This window comes from Hirundo rustica, chromosome 2 (genome assembly GCF_015227805.2).
Source record: "Hirundo rustica isolate bHirRus1 chromosome 2, bHirRus1.pri.v3, whole genome shotgun sequence".
Lineage (NCBI taxonomy): Eukaryota > Metazoa > Chordata > Aves > Passeriformes > Hirundinidae > Hirundo > Hirundo rustica.
In genome coordinates, this window is record NC_053451.1 from 3,046,088 (window position 1) to 3,062,602 (window position 16,515).

General features: G+C 37.9%; 2 protein-coding genes across 8 annotated transcripts in view; one reads left to right on the forward strand and one right to left on the reverse strand.

The window, feature by feature from the left end:
* ARL13B (ADP ribosylation factor like GTPase 13B) overlaps positions 1-16,515 on the forward strand; it is a 32,642-nt gene that overhangs the window by 2,797 nt on the left and 13,330 nt on the right. For 5 of the 7 annotated variants that reach the window (XM_040054765.2, XM_040054762.2, XM_040054764.2 and 2 more), the window contains exons 3-4: positions 744-814; positions 2,652-2,901. In XM_040054765.2, coding sequence (XP_039910699.1) covers positions 744-814; positions 2,652-2,901 — 321 coding nt within the window. The remainder of the gene's footprint in view (positions 1-743; positions 815-2,651; positions 2,902-16,515) is intronic. The other 2 variants (XM_058419322.1, XM_058419323.1) reach the window with 2 other exon arrangements.
* Positions 6,550-16,281, reverse strand: STX19 (syntaxin 19). Its single transcript, XM_040054771.1, has 2 exons — positions 16,020-16,281; positions 6,550-7,900 (listed from the first exon to the last, which is right to left on the reverse strand). The coding sequence occupies exon 2, from the start codon at positions 7,775-7,777 to the stop codon at positions 6,899-6,901; it is 879 nt and encodes a 292-aa protein (XP_039910705.1). The 5' UTR covers positions 7,778-7,900; positions 16,020-16,281; the 3' UTR covers positions 6,550-6,898.

The following is a 16,515-nucleotide window of genomic DNA, read 5'->3' on the forward strand; positions in this document are numbered from 1 at the left end:
TAGAATTCCATCACTTACAGAGGCATAAAATTGAACAAATTGATTTGGCCACTGAGTCTTTGCAAATAGAACTGAGGTATAAGGAGGAAGAACTGAGGTATACACACATAAATATGGTTTTCCTGTGACTTTTAAAATCCTATCCTGGTAAAAATAATAACCTGTATATCAGTTTGCTAATAAATTGTGCATTCCTAGCACCACTGGTTTGCACATTTAAAGAAAGGCATGGTAAGTCCCACATATTTCCAGCATCTGGTGTTGTCCACACAAGTGTTGTAAACTGTGCGGTGGTGTTCAGACACACTGATGGAGACAGAAATAATTTTATAATACAGGAAAAACTTTGAGGCAGAGAAATGGTAAAAATACAGGGGAACTGAGCTGCAATTTCAGAAATTGCTAAAGGGAGCATGACCACACCAAATAAAATTTAAAGTACTGTGAAATTAAATTGCAGCAGGCAAGTACCAGTTGAAAGCAGAATCACTGCCTCATGTGAAACTCAGACCATGATATGAGACTTTTCATTTCATACCTCGTTCTGTCTAGTCAGATGATTGGACATATTAAACACCAGACACACAGTACTAACAGTGCCTTGGTATTTTGATATCTCTTCTTTCTAGTATTTGGTGGTAAATTTGCTGTGCATGTGTTTAAAAAATAGAATAAATGATGTGTAGCTAGAGGAAAAAAAATTAAATATCTTTGTCTTTTTTTTTTTTTTTCTCCTTATGGAGGAAGGTGACACTAATAATGGTGGGTCTTGATAATGCTGGGAAAACTGCTACAGTCCGAGGAATTCAAGGAGGTAAGTGATTAATTTATCATCCCAATGGAGCACTGAGAGGATCATTCCTAATTTTCAGTCATTTAAATCTGAAAATATTGCTTCATCTCTTAATACCTCCCTACCATATTGTTGAAAGAAAATGGTGGTGGTCGTACCATCCAAATCTCACATATATCACATCTTAATACAAACATTACAATGGACAATACCATCAGTGGACTTGATTATTTTCTTTTTCTTTGTGTGAATGTGCTGAAGTTGCTTTCACGTGACCATTCCAGTAATGTGCATACAGCAGTAAGCTTTATATAAAAATCACTGTGGTAAGTAAGTATATAGAGACAGAAAAGGTTTAAAAGAGGGAAATTGGTGTCTATAACATTAAGGATGGTTCTAGTGCTACATATGTTATATCCTTATTTATAATCAGAAAATGATGATAAATAAAACTGCCCCTAAGAGACCACTTGATTTTGAAGGGTACATTGGCCCTGGCACATGGAAGCAGGATATAATTTGAGATAAAACTTGTGCTTATGAAAACAAAAATTCTGTTTTTTTTTTTTCCTCCACTTGTGGGATTGTCCTTCTAAATAACTCTCATCTTGTGCAAGAACAAGAGTTTACTTAGTAGTGTTTTGGCAGACTTAGAGACTCCACCTCGAGTTTGTTTACTTGTATGAGGTAAGTTCACAGACTTGCTAAAGCACAAATAAAATAATGAGTGTTCTCTCCTATTCCTCCATCTTTGCTCTGGAAACAGGAGGATTTCATTATTTAGCCTTGCATTCTATTTGACAATCACCTTTACTATCTTTACCTTCTGAATGTAACAGTTATTTCTAAAAGTCCTATTTTGCAGGGGAAAAATGAGATAAAGATGTGTATTTCTAACAGGAAACTCAAAGAAAAGATAGTTCTGATTTCTTTGAGTGCTCCCCAGGGCTTAAATGTCCTGAATGCTCGTCTTGGCTGTCTTAAGGGTAGGAGCAGAAGGCTGGTGGGGATTCAGTTTCTGCACTGCTCTTCAGAGTTCAGTGCTTTTAGCTAGGCCTTCATTTTTTCTTCTCAACAAGCTGAATTTTACATGTTTCTCTTGCCTTGTGCTACCCAGCTGCATAAAACAGAGATCCAGTTACCTCACTAAGCCCTGCAGGCACAGCTTAGTGGTGTGATGCGAGTCCAGGCTTTCTTTGCCCTCAGGAAAGGGAGACAGCAAGCCAAAGTATTAAATAGAAATCTATAACTTTTTAGCATATTGCATGGCAAATTAGAAAAAAACAGCAAATAAAAATAAGCAAACAAACAAAGTCTAAAACCTGGCCTTGAATAAAGGGAATCCAATATCACATCTCAGAAAAAGATGGTTTCAGTCATTTCACATCAGCCCTTGGTTTGAACTTCGGAAGCTGTTTTGGCAAAAAGGAGGGATAAAAAATAAATTTGGCAGAGCACAAGGGTTTCCAGGTCATAGTGCATTAACTGTTTTGGTTGTTTTCCTTCTCAAAGTGGGATTACTGGCATGGAATTGAGAGTGGAAGTGAAAATGCAGTGCATTCACCACTGCTGCAATGAAAGTGTGATGTCAAATATTAAAAGCTGCCTTTTGGGCCCCTCTCTTTTCTCGCCACTTCCCACTCCCCCAGTGCTCTTACCTAAATTAATGTAAAGTAACTCGTTGAGAGACTAGTTAATTTAAAATTCCCCAAGGAGAGGGAAAATCTTCATGTAAGCAAAGATGTGCTCAGCAATATTTAACAGGGAGGTTTCGCTCCCTGTTTTTTAAAATGCAGATTTTGCTACACAGATCCTGCTGTAAAATCCTCTTCAAACTGAAGGCTTTCTTCTTTAACAGAGTCTCCTGAAGATGTGGCTCCCACAGTTGGGTTTTCCAAAATTAATCTTAAACAGGGACGCTTTGAAGTCACCATCTTTGATTTAGGAGGCGGAAAACGAATTCGGAATATCTGGAGGAATTATTATGCTGAGTCCTATGGTGTCATATTTGTGGTGGATTCCAGTGACATCGAAAGAATGGAAGAAACAAAACAAGCCATGATAGAAGTTTTAAAAAGCCCTAAGATATCAGGAAAACCTGTGTTAGTGTAAGTAATGTAATAAATGTTCTCCTAATAATCTGAAGATGGGTGCATTTAGACCTAAAGAACTATTTCAGTTGTAACTAATACTGCTGTGACTTTAGCACTAAACCAGTGTTACAAATAGCTTTATGTTTTATTTAATCCTTCTCAGGGATATTTATTTCTCTCCTCTTTCATTAGCCATGGAAAAATAACAAGGTAGGATTTTTTTTAATGCTTTAAAATTTTAATATTACTTGAAATGCTAGGTTAAAAGGCTTTACAAATTAGGCATGGCAACATGATGTAAAAATACTGTTGCTACTTATGCCTACATCAATTAATAAATGGTAAATGGTTGATTACACTCTGCAGTAGTGTGACCTCTCGGCAATAAATGTCTTGTTCACTTAACACATGGTGGTGCTGGTAGGTGATCAGCAAAATCTCTTTAAAGGAGGCTTGCTGTAATTGTATTGGGCACGTGCTTTTCCACTGTTTTACAGGGTTTGTAAAAATATTGGAAAGAACATACTTTATTAAATTCCACAGCGAAAGTGTTTGATAACAAATACTCTTTTCAAATTAAAAAATAAACTCTGAAAGTTTAAAATGGTTTATCAAGTCAATATCTTTGTCTGCTGAGCATAAGACCTCCGTAATGCATAAATTGCACAACATTCCTGTGCTATCATAAGGAATCTGTACAGGTAAGTGGAGAGGCCTCTTATTTTCAAGAAGTAGTGGTGCACTGCTGGTTTGAAGCTGAACCTGATTAATTGTGTTGATGAAGTGGAGGGTAGTTCAGCAAAGTAATGGTATATATGTTGAAAATAGATTAGATTTTACCTTTCATTGCTCTGAATGCTACTGGCACAGGGAAGGCAGTAAAGCCAGCCTAGTTTAACTCAAATGTGTTTTGAAAATGCAGCTGTGACAGTGGAAAACTGTGCCGTGTTTTCTGATGAAATACAGCTTTATGAGGGGGTTGAATTGTATTTTGGTTTCATTTGGGTTTGGGTTTTTTGGGTTTTTTTTGGTAGAAATCTCTATGCACTAATCCTATAATGGAGTTTGTTTGGGTGGCTTACTGGACCTGCAGAGAACTCATTCACTTCCCCTGGATCTTGATAGTGCTTTTTGACCCCTATCAGTCGCTAATCAGAAGGCAGAGTGTATTTATTAATTGCTAAGGGTGACTAAACCAAGTTTGTTGATGTTATTATTTTTTATTAGATTAAACATCAAGCCTTTGTTCAGAATTTGCTTTTGCAGTGTCCCAGTTCTGTGGAGCGATCCAGTAGTTCTTTGGTTTATGCTCCTTGTGTGAGCCTGCCCGCTTGAGTTAAGAGTTCTCTCCTGTACTGTCAGATTTCCAAATGTATGCTGAAAGTTAGCCTTTTTAAAATGTTATATTAATTTCGATGTTCAGACTTTGTGGGTTTTTTGGTTTTGTTGGTTTTTTTTTAATAATGAGACACTTGCCACCCATGTAGCAATAAGTTCCCTAATACCTTGCTACATTTTTTTAATTAGTGCATTTTAATCTGTGCAGAATAGGCTGAATCGCACATAAAATTGAACGTAAAATTGGTGCTAAATATTCTGTCTTACAGAAATATGGGAATATGAGAAATCTGATGTTCAGTGTGATATTTTCTACAAATTTAATTGCTGCTCCACTATGTTGTTATTTATTGCTGCCCATGGATTCTACCCACAGAATCATTTTAAGACAATTTTCCTCAAGTGTTGATCGTATTGTCTTTTACTGTCTCTTGGTATAAATTGCTAAGAGATGTTAAACTTGTCATTTGGGGTTTTTTACTGTTCAGTGTTATCAGCTAATTTATGTTTATGGGTAAATTCTTCTGGCAGCATCTTCAGGACTTATATAGGTATGCAAGTTTAAATTTTCTTCACTTAGGATTATTTTTGTCCTTTCTTTTATCAGAAAGGAGCACACAGACATCATATTATGCAGGAAGTGCTGGTTTTGTTTGGGATTAGTTGTCTTTGTTTTGGATTTGAGTTTTTTTTTAAGTTAACATGGAGCATGTGCAATGGGAAATACAAGTCCATGTGCTGTGACTGATATTTTATACCAAGGAAATTTTTGGGAAGGCATTTTGTTAGGAGAAAGCTACTTTCTACCTGTTATTTTGGTGATAAGGGATTATAGCTATTAATGTTTCACTTTTCTTCATAGAATACTTGCAGCTGGGCTTTAATTTGTTTGGTTTTCTGCATATTTATGTAACTGCTGATAACACTAGAAAGTTACTGCAGTGATTACTGCAAAATTGCTGCTGCTAATAATTTTGAATGCTCAATATCAAATTCAGTGTAAACTGTAGTTCATATTATTATTTCATCCTATTTCTTTTCAGTTAATAGTACCCCCTATCAAGGAGAAGGTTGCCCCAAGTCTTTCTCACTTCCCAGTTCCCCAATGTGTTTTATCTGTTTTATGTGTTTCTAACCAATTTACAGCTGGAGATGACTTATTCAGGCAGCTCTTTTATCAAGTATTAAAACTTGGATTTTGAAAACTTGAGTTTTATTCCACAATTGAAAGTACAGCTCTTGTTTATTGGCTAATTTCTACTCTGCCCTTGGAACATAAAATTATTTTTAATATATGCAGTTAAGGGGACAGTATTTAATGAAAGCATTTCAGTGGTGTCATCTAAGTTTATTTTTTCTTGCTACTGTGTAAATAATATTTTTCATATTTTAAGATCCAGGCATTTGATTGTATTTTTATAGTAGTTAATTTCAGTTGCAGTTTTAATTTGAGATGGAAGGAATCCAGCTATTTCTAAATATCACAGTGAAAATGACTTTGATAGTAGATTTTTTTTTTCCTGACTACATGCAACTAAAACCATCCAATTCACTTAGTGTCTTGCTGAATTGCAGCACACTTTGTTCTGCCTTCTCTGACTATCCAAATAAATATTGATTGTGTCTTTGCACGGCACAAAGCAGTGCAGGAATACATTTCTGGTTTGCTGTGGAGTTTTTTTAATTTCTTTTTGGAAATAACTTTTTTTTGGTCTCAGTTGCATTGCTATTTGTTAAATTGCATGGAGAGCTATTTCTTACTCAGTTCCAAAAGGAGTTGGTAACAGGAGGTTCCTTCCAACCTGAATCATTCTCTGGTTCTAGATTATGGGGGAAGAGTAGGGGGTATAAGGATGGAGTTTTTTAATTCTATTTTTTTCTTAATTTTTGTGCTAGCAAAAGTGAGACTGAAAATGTGACTCTGTATTTAGGTAGGATAGGCAGCATTAAGAAGAATGTGCCTTGTGAGTGTGTAATTAAGGATCATATTCCCCTATCCTGGGAGGGCTCCGCCTATGGAGCTGAATAATATGAGTATCTCCACGTCAGTTCATGAAAAGCTGATGATCTCTTCCTACAGAGGTGGTACTAAAACATTCCTCATAAGTTTTCTGACCTCTTGTTTCGTTTAGGCATCCCATTCTGGATTGTTACTAATGGTGTCTGCTTCATGTGTGGATTTGTTTTGTAGAGTTTCAGATTCCTAGGGGAAAAAAAAGTTAAGAATTTGAGCAAGTAAATACAAATGCTAAAAAACCACAAGACAATTAAAAATACTTATTATTTTGTGAAAAGTAAATAAAACATTTTTATGAATCCTGTTCTTTGAGATTAACAGTATTTTCAATGCTTCCCAACAGCACAGGGAGTTTGTTGCCACACTGTTTTAGTTTGAAGAACCAAACTGAACTTAAGAACTTCTAAACTTTGAAGTTGTTCTGAAGAACCAAAAAATGTCACTTCTATCCTTTGATCCTTTCTATAGTTCACATGTTTCTGTTAAAACCATAAAATTCTTTACTCTGTTTTGAAAAACTGATGCAGATTTTCCTGAGAGCTCTGCTAAAGGGGGAATGGGAAGTAACGTGAAGCAGTTGAGGGATCCCATGAATGCTTCCCCAGATCAGTTTGGCGTGGAGGAACCATTGATATTTCAAGCAGTTCATTTCTTGTGTCATCTGCAGCACGGACAACACCAGCAGCAAATTGTTTTGCAAGGGTTTCTTTTTTTATACCTGACTGCAAGCCCAAACTTTTCTTTAGATGCTTGAGTATATTCTTGAGTGTTGTTCATGCAGATTTCGATGTTGTTGATCATCTCCCCTTGCTCCTCCACCAGAACTGAGATCTGGATAAAGAGTTCTTTCATGTCTTTGATCTGGTTCTCCAGATTGACCAGTTCTCTGTGTCTCTGCTCAATCTCTGACAGCTGGGCTTTGGTAATCTTGACTTCAGTGAGTAGATTTTCATTGAAAATCTCCCATTTTCCTTGCTGGAGCATGTCATTGACTTCCTCCTCAGACACCTCTTTACCAGCTACCTCAAGCTGGCGGAGGATGAAGGTCCTGCACTTGTCCTGCTTGGCGGTGATGGCCTCGTTGTAGGACAGCATGGCCTGGAGGTAGCGGTGGGACAGGAAGGCGTGCTGGGCAGCCAGGATCCTCACCGTGGCTCGGGCTGGCCCGTGCTCATTTTCAGCTCTCCTCACTGCTCTTGACAGCTCGTCCAAACATTTGCGTACGTGTTCTGCTTGAAGTTTGATTTCCCTTGCTATGTTAGATTCCTTTTTGAGAACGCTGAATCTCCTCATTGAAGACACGAGGCTTTTTTGTTGCTGGCTGAATTTATTGACTTCTTCCACCAGATTATTAATTTCGTTCTGAAGCTTCTGGATTTCATGCAAGTGCCTTTCAGTTATGGGCTCTTTTTCATAAATAATGGCCTGCTGTTCAAACTCTTCCTGCTCCTCTTCTTGTACAGTTGCACCATTGTTTTCCCCAGCTATCTGTAGTTCCTTGGCCCTCAGTTTCAGCTCTTGCAGACGATCTCTCATGGTTTTTGTGGTCAGGATTCTTTCCTGAGTTTTTTTTGTTTGAGTTTTGGTTTTGTTTTTTTTTCCTCTTGCAACACAGGAAGTTAATTCCAGTATCTTTTCTTTTTGGTTTGTATCTTTGCACTGTAATCAAAATGTAACAATAATCAATGTTAGTGGTTATATGTATATATGAAAAGTAGTTTCGGAGATTTGAGCCACTTCCCTCTGCACCAGAGTAAAAGTAGCAATGAGTTGGAAGTGGAGAGTATTCTGAACAAGTTGTGATTTGTAGCCCAAGTCTAATTTTGTGGTAAATTTGTGATGCAGGGCACAGAACTTAGACCAGAGAAATGTGGAGAAGACTTTTATTTTGGAGAGGAAGTGAGAAGTAACTCCAATTATTTTATAGTTACTCTTTACTTGATGAAAACTCATCAACCTATAAAGCTTTTTGGAAATAGAAGTGAGTGTGGCTGTGCCATCTTTGGATTCTCAGTAGGAAATATTTCAGTTTGTGAGATTGAGACAAACTTTGTAATGAATCAGTGTTCTGGCATGAATTTAGGTTATTAATTTGGCTACACTCAAAACCCTTTCTCCATTTTCCTTGCCTTTTCTTGCCTGGGGAGTGAGATGGTAAATGAAGCAGTTAGCTATAGCAAAACAGAACAACAGAACCCTGATCATTTAAGAGCTCTAATAATTTAGCGTGAAAATAAATTATTTTTTTATGTTTGAGTTTTTGTGGAGTTGAATCCATATTACAAATGCTGTAGCATAAAGATTTTTTAAAGCCTTTTCTGAATTACTGTTACCCTGTCATTTAAATTCTTCATAAAATTGATACAAATGTGCATTGTGAACCACAGTGGGCTACCATTCAGTGCTGTTTCTTATTTAACAGAAAGCAGATACAGTTTTGTTTTGTTCCCTAGCTGTTGTGCAAGCTTTACTGGAGAGATAATTAAGAGCAAGATATTTTCTAAAACACACCCAATGGAAACTAAGTTCAACTATTTTTAATCATAGGGAAGAAGGTATTTTTCTCAAACTCTACATAAATTGTTTCCTTGGACTGTGATCAAGAATGGAAAATTTCAGTAAAAAGTAACATGTTCAGGGCTAAAAGATTATGGGATTTTTTTCTTAGGGTCTTCTGGTTCAATCAGAGGTGTGTCTTTCAAAGGGCTGTTCAAGCATAAAGGTTAAACAGCAGAGTGGTATCTTCTGGCTCTTTTGGAGCTTTTAGGGCTGTCCTCTGAAACAGCAGCATTAAATAGGTGCCCCTCTTATTAAACCCTGATTCTACAGATATTTTGTCTTAGCAAACAATGTAGGATTTCTTAATAGTATCCAAAAGATGCATTTTTAGAAACTGCAAAGGGTCTATCCAGTAACGTGTCAATATGCAAATGATTTTCTTGTATTTGAACAGTTCCAAATGATACTGCTGTGGTATCTCTGCTCTCCTATGCATATTTCAAGTCTCTAAATAGATTTTTGTATAAGTCATGGAGTTGAGCAGTGTGGACACGTCTTCACAGACTTAAATCTGTCTTTCTGCAGGAGGATTAGCTGAAAAACAAAACTTGAAATGCTTCAGAGGTCAGTCATGAGAAAGAATGTTGATATGCTACCCTAGTGTGGATTTTCCTTACTGCTCTTTTTTGTTTGTTTGTTTGTTTTTTGGTTTTGTTTTTCTTCCCTTAATGCCTTAGTGCTTGAATTTAGTGTTTGTAGATTCACATCAAGACAATCTCAAAAGCCTGGCTATCATTAGAAATTACAGTAACGTGCTGAGATTTGTGATCAGACAAGTGGGCAAGTTATTTATAGGAGAATGTTATTCTGGGGTGGGGAAGATGCAAAATGTATTCATTTCATAACAGTAATGCCTTTCCATTGCTTCACTTTTCTGTGGATGTCCCCATGGCAGAAGTCAGGCAGTTTCTCCCAGATAACATTTTTCAGGAACGTTCCAGAGCTGCTTGGCACCACCAACAGGGAAAGTTCAGCCTGGGGCATGTGAGAGGACCACGAGGTGCTAAACAGGGCTTCAGAGAAGTGACCTAAAAATCTGTTCTAGTCCAGTCTCACACATCTGCTGACTCATGTTAATTTAGCAGGGCTGGGCAAACCTGAGGTTAAAAGCAGGTTCTAAGGGCACCATTAATGCTTATGGTATGAGGTGACAAGAATTTCTTGTGTCTAAGAGAATTCGTGCATTGCTCTTGAAATAGCTGTGTTCCTTGGGGCTGGAGGGAGGAACCTCACAGAACTGCAAAACAAATCTGCAAATATTGTTAAATATCAAAGAAGTGAGCAGAAAATACTGGAGATTTTTTTTTTTCTCTTCTTTAAAGATCAGTCTCACAAAAGACTGGAATGTAAGCAATTGAATCTTAGTTTCATATCTTCTCTGCTGTCGGCCTTGCCTTCAAAGCCTGCCACTGAACAGGCTTGCCAATAATTGTGCTTGATTATAGTGGCAATTGGAACACATGCTGGTTTCAAAGAAATGAGGATGTCTTCCTGACAGAGATAACCTTGGAAATTGTTGGCTTGGCTTCTTGAGTGTTCCACAACAAGCTCTGTTCATTTACTGAGTCCTTGTTTTGTCCTACATGTTTGTATATAGGGGCACATCCTGTTTTTCTTTTGATTGAGATGAAAGCACCTCACTTTCCTTGAAGGTTTTTTTCAGTAAAGGGAGAATATGCCTCTATTCTTTAGACTTGAGTAAATGGAATATGTGGACTGAAAGCACTCTAGTAGTGACTTAATGTGGTCCCTACATTCACTGCCCATTGCAGTGTTATTATCATGCAAACCCGTTGGTGATTAAGTTTGTTCTTCTTGAAGTACCTTTATATATAGCTATATGTAGTTATAAATAGTTGACAGGTTCAGAAATACAATTTTCACATCCTTGTCAAATATATTTTAAGGGTGTTGCGAGATTCTTTGCCTTCTGATAACCTGGCTGTGTTGCTCCTCAGGAACAGGGTTATGTGAATCTCTCCATTTAAACAGATGCCATAGGTGACTGGGGAAGTCTTGATAAAGACAATTACCTTAGCACACTGACTGAGGGAATAATGGATCCTGGTAGCTGGACCACCATTAGAATCTCTCATGATGATAAAGTCCAGAATTCAAAGCTAATGAGTCTGACAGAAATGAAATTTTTTATATTATCTTCTCCATTAAAAAAATGGCAAATTGAAAGGTCCACTTGCTTAATTGCAAATCAACCACATAGAATATTCTTGTACCTATCTGATAAATTTACCAGTAGACCCAGGAAACATGGATCCTACATCCAAAAGTAAGATTTGGGCTACATTAAGTTAAAAGACATAATTGGATATGTGAAGTAGGAAAGTTATTTGTATGAAACTCTTTTGTTTCTGGTTGAACTTGTGTTTAATGGCTTCTTATTTGGCTTTGCTGGATTGTTTTATTTGTTCCCCAGTCCCCAAATTACCAGAGCCTCCTGTTAATTTTAATTTCTACTTTTGTTCACTATTTCTTGGTTATTCAGCACTTTGATGGAAATGCCTAACAGCAAAGGCTCTGTTTCTATTTGATCTTTGATATAATTTGCCCCCTTCCCTTGGTTTTAACATCCTGCACTCTCTTTCAGAGAAGAGGACTTGGGGGCAATCAAGGAATAGAATCCACTCTTTAAGGGCTCTTTGAGATGTAGGATCTGTGTTCTGGCTCATGCTACCGCCTTTACCTCTGCTGAAACTGATGGGTTTTCATTTGTTAGTGGTTCTTTTCAGTTTTGGGAGGATTTTTTTTTTTTTTGTGTTTTTGTTTTTGTTTTTTTTTTTGTTTTAAGATTGCACCAAAAATAAGGACAAGTTTGCTTTTCTGACCCTTAGCTATGAGTCAGTTAAGGGCACTGGGTAAATGATACTTTCAGGCAACGCATCCCAAAGGAATTTCATGTTACATGTAATTCTAAACATTTGTTTTTGTATGATTATTTTTTATTCACTTCCAAGCTGCAGTGAAATGACATGACTGCTCTGTCATGTGGTGCCAAGAAACCCATCTAACAGTTTTCCCAGCACAATGGCAATGAGTAAATCTTGGAGTCATACTCTAGAGCTGGATTACTGCTCAAGTGTCTTAAGTCAGCAGCAAAAAAAATTAGTGTTCTCTCTCATGTTCTCATAAGGAGAGAAGGAACTTGTTTGGCAGTGTTTTGGAATCTTGCCCTGTTACTCAAAGATGTATCTGAAGGATATCTTGCTGTAAGTTATATTTATTTTCTCCTTTGTTTAAAAAGTTTCTTTTCACTTAAGTGCCTTTTAAACAAACATGCCTAAACCAAGGATTATGGGACACAAGGTGGTTGGATGAGAATATTCTCTTAAGCATCTCTGTCCTAAAATAAGTCCTTGGAAAAACATACTTAAAAATAGTTAAAAGTTCAAGTTTCTGTTTGTGGGAAGTGCGGGAGTGGTTCAACAGAAAATACCAAAGGCAGAGAGCTTGCCCTGCCTAAAAATATGCCACAGATGAGATGATGGAGCAGAATCAGTAACAGTTTCAGCAAAGGGGATGATCACAACTCTCTGGGCAACCTGTGCCAGAGCCTCACCATCCTCATCACAGTAAAGAATTTCTTCCTAACGTGTGATCTAATTATTTCCTCTTGCATTTAAAACACTTCAGCCTTGTCCTGTCGCTGTGTAAAAACTGCCACAAGACTTCCCAGGGAAACCAAAATAACCAGTATGTACAAGAATATAAATGCTGCATTTGAAGTAAGGTAGCTTGGGAATTCTCTAATTAATGTGAAGTGGATTGTGGGAGGTGGAGAAATGTGGATATTGAGGAAATCAAGAAATTCAAATGTAGTAAAGCAGACCTGAGCATTCAAAGAATTCATAAAGCAGGGAGGAATTAGGCCAAAGTTGCTGGAAAAGTGTAGCTAAATCATGCTGCCCTGGAGTGAGTTTTCCAAGAGACATGGAGGGGGGAAAACAGACTTAAAATACTTCAAAATGTTCTTGGGCCTTTGACCACAAAGCTTTAACACAGTCATGTTGTAGGAGATGTAGCTGTCTTGTGTTGGTGTTTTGCTGTTTTTGAAGTATTTGATTCAAAGATACATACAGTGAATCATCTGCAAATCCGAGCTTGTTCCTTGGGAGTTTTGAAATCTTTGTTCTGATTGTGTGGCTGCAGGTGTAGACTTGAGGAAAAGCATCTACCAGCATTTCCATGTCTGCCGACATTTCTGCTGATACTTTGGGTAATAGGAGGTGAGCAGTTCATGCTTTTGCAGTGACATAAATCCCAGTGAGGGTGATGGACACTGCACCTCACTGACAAAACAATGATCTCGCTCTGCAAGTGGCTGAGTCTGCAGCTAATTCTCTGTAATTGGTAAGAACTTCATGTTTTGATGGGGATTTTTTCACCTGTTTAACCAGAGATTTGCTGTCAGTAGTGCTCTAAGAGTCCTCACAAACCTAGAGGTCACAGAAACATGGAAAGAAAGTCATGATCTCCTCTGCCCAAAGACCACGTCATTGAAGTCCAAATATTGATATATTTTAAAGCAGTATTTGAAAATAAAATAGGAGCGAGAGAAAGGGCTGCAGCAGGATAGAGTACAGGTGGAATTGTTCGCATTTAATAGGATATAGAGTTTGAACTCATACTTAGCAGCTTTGTATTGCTCTAAGTGGTGTGAGAGATTTGTATTCCTGACAGTAGAACTGCAGACTCAGAATTTGTGCCGTGCAGCATCCCACCTGCTTTACATTCCAATTTCATCTCTTTCAGACCATAGAGCTGCCTGTCACAGGCTTGGAACTCGCCTGTAATAAATGTAAGGCAGGTTTTTTAAAAAAACATACAGGCAATTTGACTATCAACCCTTTTCCTAGGGTTTGATATGTCAAGCTGAAATAGAGTATAAGAAAACAAATCATTTTTTTTTTTTTTTTTAATCTTGTCCAAAAATATATTGCTATATCATTTATTACCATTTGTTTTGGAATTACACATCTGGAAGCTGAACATAACTTGCTTTAGGTGAGCTCAGACATCGTTGGCTGCAGCCTGTTTGACCAAGAGGTGGGATTGACCTGATAGCAGAGCAGAGTATGTCAAGAAACGTTTTCAGTAAATAGGAATATGATTCAGACCTGTGGTGAGAATGAGGCCACTTAACTAAATCAAACAAATTATGATTGTTGGTGTTCTTGTGACCAGTTCAAAAGCTAATGGGAGACTGGAGTTGCCTAGAGATACTGTTAACAGGAGGAGTTTAGAATCTTAGTTTTAACTGTTCTCTTATTTAAATGTGATGTGGAAGGACTGTCTAGGGAAAATGTTGACTTACAGAAATGTCTCCTCCAGCTCCCTGAAGTTGCATGAAAGCAGGCCAATAATCTTGTAGCATTTCATTCACTTTTTTCTCATTATAGTTTACCATAATAGTCAAAAGTATTGTTATGCGTGAGACTTGAAGGCATGAATTGAAATAAGTCCCTTTATTTGAGAAAGAGCCATGTGTCAACCATCAAAATTTACTGATAGGTTTGTCATTGTTGTCAGCAACCCAGAAGGGGCAGGGACTTGAAATGCTAAAGAGGAATGTGCGTGAAGGTCTGTTAACACTTCCATTTAGGCAATCTGCAAAAAATCACCTGATAGAGCAGGCTCAGAACTTCATCAGGAGTGCCTTACATGGGCCACGTGAAACTGTTGGTCTGTTATTTGTTTGTTAAGAGTATGAAGAATTCTCTTTTCCGTGACTTCCTCAAAATGCTCATGAACTGAGAATAACTGAAGAAGGAACACGCAAAACAAGCAGACAAGTCACTTATTTTTGCCTATCGGTGGGTCGGGAGTTTGACATCCATGGATGTTAACATAAGCAAAGCATAAAGAGACAAAGCTTTACATGCTGCATCTGCTGAGGCCTCACTTCTCTGCGATAAGACATCCTTCTGGTGTCCACAGGATTGCCCAAGGAAAAGGTTAATGGATGAGGGATAAAAAATCCAAAGGGAAAAAGGGTAGAGCAGGATTTTTAAATAGAAGACTCACTGTAGGGTAAAGAATATGGCATTCTTTTCCCTTGTTTAGACTGCTGTTAATTTCAAAGGTTCTGTCTTTGTTTTCCCAGCTAATTCCATCCCTCAAAGCTATGGCTTCTAGAAATAGCCTTAAAGACTAATTCTTGATCTTCGCTAAATCATTCTCATAAAGATTCATTTTCCTACAGTTGCTTGCAATGATGGGGATAGTTCTCATGCTGTAATATTTTGACCACAGAGCTGCTTTGCTCTTCATGAATTTTGATGGACACTATGCAGTTCTGACCCAAATTTTGGGGTTATGATCACTGATTTGGAGTAAATATAACCCCAAAAGTAGCATATCTTAGACATTTTTACAGATTTTGTATTGAAAAGAAAACTTTTCATACTAGTTGGGTTTCTGTTGGGTTTTTTTTTCCCTCTTTGCTCAGTAATTGAGATTTTATAGACAGATCAAGGAACTTCCATAACATTCAGACTTTGTTTTTCTCTGGCAGAAGTGGCTTCTGAGAGAAATATTGTCACTGAGCTGTAGATGTCAGTTGTGCCAATGCACACATAACACTCCCTTTCCACATTGTTTCCCGTGACTCTTACAGTTCAAAAGCTCTCCAGCTGCTTAGAAAAATCCTACTTGATCTAAAAGCAGTAGGTGCCTACTTTCTCTTTATTTCTTGCATGAGGTACGTTTGTTACACTAAGACAATTCAAATATACTTTGTGTGAAACTGAAATAAGCCAAGCATGATTTTATAGATGAAAGCTTCTTACTCAGCAAACTTAATATGATAAACTAACAGCCACTCTGCTGTGCTTTCAAGTATGTTTTGATACATACCTCCTACAGGTTTTTAAACATGAAAAATTGCTATATATGAAGTTCAGCTGACTTGGAAAATTAAAATCAAAATCTGTCTTTTAAGATAACTGATGTATTCCCTAGAGAAGGGGTTTTCTTTCCATGAAACTTACCTCAAAGCCTGGTGTTCCTGTACAAGAGCAACAGAGCTGTGAGTCCGAGCAACAGAGCTGTGAGTCCATATTCACCCAGAGAAATACCTAACTATGCAAGGCAGACATAAAAATAATGTATGTCTTGACACTTAGGCACATTCCCATCCGAAACCCCACTACAAAGCCTTTTTCTGGTATTTGCAAATTTAGAAACATTAAGTAAGAGTATTTACCTCTGAATCCTGTGCCGGTGGCTTTTACCCTTTACACAGGAACTCCTGAGGTTAAGCTTCAGTATAATCCCCAAAACATATTTCCAGAATATTCCCTGAGTAACGTGTCTTGAGTAACATTCCATGAAGTATTTCCTTCATTCCTCCCGCTTCTAGTTCTTCTATTGCCGTCCAAGTGTGATCATCCTCAGGAGTGGTAGAGTGAGAGAGAAACTGCCTTCTGCAACTGCAGGAGACAGGCAAATTGATTACTTTGTGCCTGGGGAATCTGGTTGTGCCTGTTTGAAAGCCAGCCCTGCTGGGAGGCGGATCCCTCTGGAGCGCCCAGGCGCAGGAAGCGCCTTGGAGCAGCTCCCCTTGGAAGCTGCAAGCGGAGCAGTGGGAGCACAAGTGGAAGTGCAGGCTTCGCTTTCTTCTGCACCAAAGCTTGGAGGGAGGAGGAATGGTTGAGGGTAGGTGGATCTGTACATGGTGGGGTTGAAAAAAGGCCCTTCAG

What these genes read in the sequence shown, in the direction of transcription:
- STX19 (XM_040054771.1), bottom strand. Translation starts at nt 7,777, where the DNA reads ATGAGAGATCGTCTGCAAGAGCTGAAACTGAGGGCCAAGGAACTACAG.